Below are 9,423 nucleotides of genomic sequence, written 5' to 3'. Positions count from 1 at the left end.
TTTTCTCATGTAATTACATGGCCCGAGTGCTTTTATTCTACATAAAAAGTATGGAATGTGTGAATTTAGACACCAAAGATTTGTCATTGCATGAGATGAGGCATGGTTGAATGTCTCAAGGCTCAAGTTCGTGTTGCTGCATAATCAGTGTTTTGAAGTTCACATTGCCAGTTCAGGATAATTGTAAGCTTGCATAACCTTGAGATGAAATAAAATATATATATATATGATTACACAGGTCTCCAATCAAAAAATTGCACAGGATTTTTTGACTGTTTCTTATAGATTTTTACTCAACTGGGAAAAATATTTTTAGAATTCCATTTCGTCAGGTTTTGACTATCAGTTATTAGAATTGTCTTTTATAATAGCTAATTAACTCTCCACCTAAACTAACTCTATCAGTGCCCTGTGTCTCAGATATTTCTCCAAGCAGTAGATAGCAATGGGATCTCTGTCTGCATCAAACTTATTAGCAAAAAGGTGATGCTGTTCAATCAACCACTGCAGGTCTCCAGCACCATACACACATATTGATCTGACATGGTGGCCTTTACATTCTGGGTATACTGCTTGCAGAGAACCCTCTGACCCCTCGTGCCCCTGCCACTTCACCATCCGTGCAATTGCATTGATGTCTGTCATGTCAAATTTACGGTTGGGCCATGTTGAGCCAGGAACACCAGGTATTCGCTGTATTGTTGCCCACAGAAACTCATCAGGACTGTAGGTGTCTTTGGCCCACTCAATGAGGGCCTGTATTCGCTTGTCTTCCAAAACACTGCGAACGTAACCTCGGTTGACCACAATGTAGGCATTTCCTGATAGTATGGGCAGATTGAAGGGAGCGGGATCCTTTGTTTTTCCTGTTCGCTGGGACAATTGAAAAGTTAATATGATCGTAAGTCTGAAATAATGTTTTTTTACAATAGCAAAGTAAATTGATAATAACTACATGATACATTATTTTAAAAAATACCCAAAAGATGTACCTGGATTTTTCCATCAACTACTTCGTAAGCATTAGTTACTCGTTTCTTCTTTTCTTGAGGCATTTCCTCCGACTCCAAACTGTTACCTCCTTTTAGTGAACGCAAAGCTTGCACAATTTCCAAGTTAGTTTTTAGAGGGAAATCCTGACCACAGAGGTTGATGAAGTATTTCCATGGTGTATTGGTGTTATAGAGATCAGCCATACAGTTAAGATCAGCCTGTACACGTGTCCAGCCAGCATAGACCACATTCACAGCCTTGCTGACCATGAACACATTTGGGAAACAGGAAGTAATGGCGTTGATGGCAGCAAAGACTGAGGCCGGTGCTTTTTTGTCCACATGGACACAATAAATATTTTGAGGTGCGTAGATAGCTCGCAGTAGTCGCTCAAAGCTGTGAACCTACAGATAAAAAGAATTTAGTTCTCTTTGTAAAATGTTTTTGCTGGAACTGTTTAAATGAACACTAATGGTAGTTTGTTTTGTTTTTTTCAGAAAGTTCCAGAAAAGTTGGGACTTTCTTTAAATTTGAACTAAATCAAAAATAAGACTTTCAAATCAAATGAGCCAATATTTTATTCAAAACAGAACAAACATAACAAATGTTTAAACTGAGAATTTATATTTCATCCACTTTCATCCACTAAAGCTCATTTTAAATTTGATGTGTGCTAGAAGTCCCAAAATAGTTGGCACAGGGGCAACAAATGACTGAAAATGCAAGCAAGTTAAAAAATATTCAGCTGGTAGAACATTTAGCAAGTAGTTAAGTTGACTCATATCAGATCTATAACATGATTAGCTATAAAATGGATGTCCTAGAGAGGCAAAGTCTCTCAGAAGTAAAGATGGACAGAGGCTCTCCCATCTGAAAGAGTATGTAAAAAAAAAAAAAAATCGTGGAATACTAACATCATCAAAAGATTCAGAGAAACTGGAGATGTCTCTGTCATAACGGACAAGGCCAAAGACCGTTATTGGATTCCTGTTAAACGAGTGGAGTACAAAATATGCTTATACGCAGATGACATACTTTTGACCTTGTCAAATCCAGACTCTAGTCTTCCCAAACTGATGGTGCGCCTTGAACAGTTTAGCCAATTCTCGAGTTACAAATTAAATATACACAAAACCCAAACTCTAACTTACAACTATGTACCAAAAGAAAAGATAGGTAAAATGTATAATTTCAAATGGAATACTAACAAACTGACATATCTTGGAGTCACCATACCAAAGGATTTCACAGAAATGTATAACTTAAATTATAATGCCATCACACAAAATATAAAAGTGGACTTAGGAAGATAGGAACCTTTGACAGTTGGTCTGTATGGTAGAATAGAAATTGTGAAAAGGAATGTTTTACCCCGTCTGTTGTTTCTTTTTCAATCCCTGCCAATTAAAATTCCCCCAAAACAATTCAATGAGTGGAAAAGAATGATCTCACAATTTATTTGGCAAGGTAAAAGACCCAGGGTACGACTTAAGACTCTACAGTTACCAAAGGACCAAGGTGGATTAGCCTTACCCAGCCTGGAGGACTATTACAATGCAGCACAGATTCTGTATTTGGTTAGATGTGATAACAGATATGAAGCAAAATGGAAGATTTGGAACTTACTCAGTTAGATATACCTCTACAGTCTTTACTGGGTGATATAAGTCTACAGAAAAAAAAACATATGTCTAAATTGCAGGAGTGCACCAAAGTAGCTTTAAATATATGGATGTAACAAAGTAAAAAATTCCATTTGGAAAGGAAAATGTGAATACTAAGGTGGGTAGGATATGATACAGGTTTCACACCGGCACATTTGGATGGGGTGTTTAGAGAATGGACTTGGAAGGGTGTTACAGCATACTGTAAAATCTCAACCAAAACAGAAATGGACAGCTTCCTACAACTCAGTGAAACTTACGGGTTAAATAAAACAGACTTTTACAGATACTTAAAATTGAGACACCATTTTAATAGAAATATTAAAGTTGCAAGGGAGGATTCTGAGGATGGGGGCCTCATTGACATGTTTGTCGACACCTATAAAAGTAAAGTACATAAAAGGCTGATCTCGAAACTGTACTCATGTTTACAATCATACAGGACGCACTCAACCCAGTATGTAAAGAACAGATGGGAGAAAGAAGCAGATATCACACTCATGTATGAAGATTGGTTAAATATTTGTAAAACAAACAGAAGTACCTCTAGCTCCCCTCTTTGGAGGGAATTTTCCTGGAAGAATAGTATTAGATTTTTCATTACACCTAAGTATAAATCATTTCAGAATAGCAAACCTGAATCTGGTAACTGCTGGAGGCAATGTGGCAAGACTATGGCTGACCACTACCATATATTCTGGGACTGTCCAGCTATTAAATCTTATTGAGCCAAAGTACTAATGAGGATTAAAAAGGTAATGGTTTCGAGATTGAGTTTGCTTTGCTACAATATATTTGGGAAATGTACCAGTTGAGATAAGTACGAAAGATAAATACCTTTTTAAAATATTCCTGGCACTAAGTAAAAAAGCAATAACTAGAAGATGGCTGGACAAGGACCCACCAACGGCTACAGAATGGTCAGCCATAGTAAAAGATATTTGTGAAACAAAAAAGATGACCTTTTCTCTAAGACTCTGTAAAGACAAATTTCAAAGATATTGGTCGAAATGGTTTTCGAGTATGCAAAAGGATTGTGAATAATGTGGGAAAATGATCTTATTCATTCCCTTCCCATTCTCTTTTCTGGTGCTCAACTGATCTTAATTCATTTTGATGCTGAATGGACAAGTGAATGGACATTTGTGTAGACATGCACAAAAATACGCGAAAGGATATACATGCATGAGTATGCATGCATGCATGTGTAGATATTGATTTTGTATGTATATATAGATATGCATGTAGATACTTGAAAGTGTGTGTGTGAGTATATAGACGTGGGTGTAGGTGTATATATAAACGCGCAAGATGCACTGTGTATCTCTAAGTGGAAAAATTTTAGTAACTTCACATAGCCCTGGATGAATCTCCCCCCCCCCTTCCATTTTTTTTATTTAGTTGTTCACTTTTCACTTTTCTTTTTTCCGTTTTTCCTTTTTTCCCTTGTTATGTCTGCGTAAATGTTAATGTTAAATGGATTACACAGCGCTCTTTTCCTGTTTCATATTTTAGGCTATCCCCTCTCTATTTCTGGCAATTCCACGCATTGCCGGGAACCCAAAAAACACATGCAATAAGAGGCTTGAATGTAAGCATCCTGTTAATGTTGATGGCATCAGTCACACAATGGTCCTGGAGCCAGCACAACACAGCCAGCAGTGCACAAGGAGGAGTGCATTTCTTACTTTAAAATTCTGACACCACTTCACATTTAAAGAAAAAAGGGATGTGCCACTTTAGTATCTTCGATGTACTATTGCTTTGTGATTTCTTACTATTAATGAAGGCTGCATTACAACCTGCAAGGTGCAAATAATCATGTGCAGTTCTAAAGGCAGACAGGAAGAAAACATATTACTGATACAGAAACACTTTCTATACAAGATCACTGCAAAAAGTGCAGCCTTACCTAGTGTCCACCCTACTGTTACTCATTTTATATTAAGATATAAAAATCTAGTTGGTATTGCTTTCAGAACTGCACATGATTATTTGCAGCTATCAGGCTGTTAATGCTATCTATCAAGTCTAACAGTCTGCGGTCTATGAACTAACCTCAGCTAACGCCAGCTAGCAATGTTAGCTCGGTGGCAAGTAGCCTTTAGTAGCAGTTATAAATCACACAGCAATAGTACATTCATGTAGTTGTAAAAAGCATGATAATATCCTAAGTAATCCAAAGTATTCAGAATAGGTTACTCACATTGAGTAACTTAATGGAATAGGTTACATTTTGAGCCATGTATTCTGGAATCTGTAGTGGAATACATTTTAAAAGTAACCTTCCCAACATTGGTCAAAGATGACCACAGCTGTGAACCTATCAGGCAAGAATGGGACTGAATTCCAAAACTAAAACTCCTTTCGAAAAGAAGAAGAGACACTACACTATGGTAAACATGCCCCTGTCCCAACTATTTTGTGATCTGTAGCAAGCATCAAATTTGAAATGAGCTCATTTCTGCATAAAATTCTACAATTTCTAAGTTTAAATATTTGTTATGTTCTTTGTGTTCTGTTGCAAATAAAATATTGGCTCATGTGATTTGAAAGTCGTAGTTTTCATTCTGTTGAAATGAAAAGAACGTCCCAACTTTTCTGGAATTTGGGTTGTATATCCTCCTGAGACCTAGCCTCTTCATGCATGTCTTCTAATGGACATTTGTTTTTGCTCTACTTGACTTATTTGAGCTACCTTACTAAGTCCCGATGTGCTCAATAGAGGACATTCTGACCTTTTCTCTTTTAAAAAAAAACTAAAAGATATGTTGTTTTCCTTGGTTCTTGGGATATAAAAGACTTTTCTTTTTGTTTGTTATTAAAAAGGTGATCTAAAACTTGTTAAGCACTGTACATTTGATCAATTCCACTGCAAAGTTATAGAACATACATATAGAACATGCATACCTTGTGATGTACAACCATAGAGTAAGCCAAAGGAAACTCCTCTTCTTCCTTGCTTAATGGGAATGTTATGTATTTCCTGGTTAATTTGAATTTCCTGTAAATTCACAGTTTTGAAGGAGCAATGTTGCTTTTAAAGGTCATGTATTTAAATCATGATTAAGAGTTAAATAATTACTGAAACCTGTGATTTAAAACAACAAACCTGCAGTCTTGGGCTGCATGGATATAATACTCATCAGGAATATGAATATTCTTCTGGAAGTCTTTGGTGATGGTCAGTAGTTTGGCTTTCTGCAATTCTTCCTTCTCTCCCTTCAGGATTGCTGAGCAGTTGCAAACTTTCTCTGGGAGCTCATCATCGTCAGTGTACTCTAGCCATTGATACTTGCGGATGTAGCCAGGACGTCTGCCTGTTTTCAGTTGACTAAATCGGGAAAGAATCAATAGTGATCCCAGTACAGTGCTGAACTGCAAAAATCGTAGCAGCCAGCCACGTGTTAAGTACCGCATTATTTACAGTAAGAGGTAAATCTCAAATCTCAATCTCAAATACAGTAATATTAAAGCATGTGAGAGCTGCTAAAAATGTCTGACAGACACCTCTGGAACCCTAAAATAATAGTGATTAATGTTTGATAATGTGTAGACAAGTTCCTTTCATGAAGGTATCCTGATCAGTCCATCTGTTACAGCACCTGAAACCAGGAAGTAAAATGAGGAAAAACACATACATGTGTTGTTCTTATTTTAATATAGCTGTAATTTTTTATCAAGTCCACTTAGAGCTAGAAATTACCAATTTCTGTTTTAACTATAATATCCTAATCAAGTACAATTCAACTTAAAGCAATAAATAAATATTTTACCTTTTTAAAAAAATGCTCGTGTTTTGTTTGAGAACAAAAAACAAGCTCAAAGATGTAAAAGAGTACCTCTAATGCCACATATTATACCAAACTTTCTGCGAGTTCAGATTGTCTTGAGAAATTTCACCTGAAATCCATTTCTACCAACCCAGCAACTTTGACTAACCTGTCAAGCAACACTTTATATGTTTGGTAATCTCAGTGCTTTTAACATCGTAAAACTGACTGGACTCATTTTCCTATCAATGTACAGAAAAACAGACAAATATGACCAAATTCTTCATTTGGTATCTGTACATTATCTTTGCAGTTTTTTTTTCTTTTTTATCTTGTTTATTTTTTAAGAAAGAAAATTAATTTTTATTGCTGAAAGTCAGCAGCTTTATTTGCCTGCTTGAATGTTTGTGAAGTAATAGAGTTACACATTTTATTTTATTTTATTGTATCTCTTTGAATTTTTGAACATAAAATAGCAAAGACACCAACCTTTGGAGTATTTAAAATGAGTGGCTATTGTGCAACCACATTTTATTCACTATTTTAGGAAATGCTTCTACTTCTCCATGCCAACAGAAATGATTCCTGCTTGAAAGATTTGCCTGGTCATCCCTTTCAAAATATCTTTTTTGATGCTCATGTATAACTAATGTTTCCATTAGTTATACATGAGCGTTCATCATTTCTTCCCTTTTTTCCTTCTCTTAGTAAAAGCCTGTGAAATATTTCCCCCCATTCTCTTCTCTTTATATGCTTCCCTTTTGGTCCATTTCTAAAAGGCGTAATATCGCCTTTCATTGCTTTGTAGATGGTCTGCCTATGCAAACCTACAGCTATGCTTCTGTTGAGGCACTGGTGAACTGCCTTAGAGATCTACAATCATGATTAGAGATAAACTTCCTCAGTCTGAACTGTCAACAGTCATTGGCTGCAGGTTGTACAAATGCAGCAGCTCAACTTTTGACAGGAAAGAAAAGGAGTGACTACATTGTACCCATAATTAAAAACTGTTATTACTTGATTTAAAGAGTCTCAATGATTTGGTGCCACAATACTTAACTTTTGAAACCCTAGACTCCTGCCAGAGGACTTAGGTCTATGAAGCATCTGCTTTTGAATATTCCTAAATCACGGATTAAAAAACATGCTCTTTGGCATGATCTGTTCACATAGGAGCTGCCCAGTTGCTCAATGATTTTAAAACATTGTTAAAAATCTACAGATTTTTTCTTGCTTTCAGGTCTAGTTGAGCAAGGTTCAACTACACCTGATCATTTTTAGTGTATATTACTTGTTGATTTAGTCATTGCTGTATATAGTGTACTTTTTTGTACATCCCATACAGCACTTTGGTTAATAAGGTTGTTTAACGTTGTTTAAATTGTGCTATAGAAATTAACTTTGACCTTATGTAAAATCTAAAATATCTAAAATCTAAAATATTCTTTAAGTTTATTTCCCAATGTAAATCTGAACTGATATTCAGCACTTCCATATTAAAAGTTTGATAGAAGTGTATTTAATATGCAAACTTGAAGCTGCCACTGCTGCAAAATATAAAAATCTTTGATTTTAGAACAAGAACCAACATAAAAGTTTAAATTCAGTAGTTTTAGGACACATACGAATGACAGCAAGAATTTTTGTTGCCTGAAAATAAAGCTAAAGTCTCTGCTTTTAAATGAAACATTCTGTGAGGTAAAAATCATTACATTGTCTGTAGTGTAACTAAATCATTAAATTTAGTTACACTACAAACAGACACAAATTATGAAATGATGGCTGTCATTTTGAACTTTAGCTGACTTAAAAGGAAAAATAAAAAAGAGAATACTTCCTACCTGGAATTTTACGCAACAAATTCTTTTTCTGTTATCTTAGTTTGCCCTAGCACTCCTTCTAAGTTTTCTGATGTCTCAAACCTTCCTGGCACCTTTTAGTCTTTCAGTACAGGTGAGACACCTGCCAACTGGAGACTTCCTGTAAGCAGTTTTCAGAGTAAAAAATGTTTTTAACAGACAAAACACACTTCAGGATGTGCAGCGATCAAAAGAGTTAAGCATACTAAAAAAAATCTTATAACAGAAACATTTTAATATAGAACAGACAAATGCAGTATTATTTTCCCAGAGACTTGACACCAAGAGTTTAACTTATCTAGCCAGCAGGAATAAGTATACAAATATTAATAGAAATGACATGCTTTTATTCTGAAAAAATAACCTTTACAGCCAGATAGTTCCCCTGTCCATACATAAAAATGACACTATCTTGACACAGTAAATACACCTGAAAACAGGACAAAAGTATCCCAGCAATTTCACCCTGAGACGGTACAATTAGCAAAAGATTGGAAAAGCATGGCTTGAGAAAGCCTCCTGTCTCTAAAAAGAACTAAGCAGCACAGCTTAGATTTGAACAGCTGCTTCTGAATAAACCACAAGACTTCTGGAAAAAGTCATGGCAGACAAATTCAATTCAAGTTCATGTTTGGTCTAATAGCCACAGGACCTGGGCATCTAACTGAAGAAAAAATTCTCCACCGCGATGGGAGAGACTGATCAAAATCATACAGGGGAGACCTTTTTCTCACCTTCACTGTACATGTCTAAAAACCTTAGTAGGTTACCACAGTAGTTTCCTGTCTGTCATCACCTCATTAATGGCACAATTACACTGTCTTCCCATTTGCCAGAATCCATTTTAGGATTTCATTGATTACTTTGGAATTATTTCACGGCATGACTCTAAAAACTGTTGGGGGGGGGGGTCCTTTTAACATTTTATCACAAAAAATAAATACATTTCCGATTAGACCACCACCATCATCTCCCCATTTCAAAGGTGTAAAGATGTTTTAAATGTTTTATATCATCTTCCCAAAATTTTACTCTTTCCTTATTTGTCGTGTATTTGCATTTGTTTTGCTTAAAGATACACACGGGTCTGTATTGGTTATAGGATCTATCCATTGCTTACATTTTGGAATTTAA

At 35.8% G+C, this 9,423-nt stretch overlaps 1 protein-coding gene across 1 annotated transcript; it reads right to left on the bottom strand.

Annotated features, from left to right (window-relative positions):
- Nucleotides 1-283: 283 nt before the first annotated feature.
- On the bottom strand, nucleotides 284-8,398 carry LOC100695500 (beta-1,3-galactosyl-O-glycosyl-glycoprotein beta-1,6-N-acetylglucosaminyltransferase-like). Its single transcript, XM_019365302.2, has 5 exons — nucleotides 8,272-8,398; nucleotides 5,770-6,262; nucleotides 5,568-5,661; nucleotides 993-1,397; nucleotides 284-873 (listed from the first exon to the last, which is right to left on the bottom strand). Exons 2-5 carry the CDS (start codon nucleotides 6,075-6,077, stop codon nucleotides 388-390), a joined length of 1,293 nt encoding a protein of 430 aa, XP_019220847.1. The 5' UTR covers nucleotides 6,078-6,262; nucleotides 8,272-8,398; the 3' UTR covers nucleotides 284-387.
- Nucleotides 8,399-9,423: the final 1,025 nt, after the last annotated feature.

The sequence above is a fragment of the Oreochromis niloticus genome, linkage group LG12, assembly GCF_001858045.2.
Source record: "Oreochromis niloticus isolate F11D_XX linkage group LG12, O_niloticus_UMD_NMBU, whole genome shotgun sequence".
Taxonomy (NCBI): Eukaryota; Metazoa; Chordata; class Actinopteri; order Cichliformes; family Cichlidae; genus Oreochromis; species Oreochromis niloticus.
Note: the sequence above shows the minus strand (reverse complement) of the source record. Positions and strands in the feature narration are given on the sequence as shown.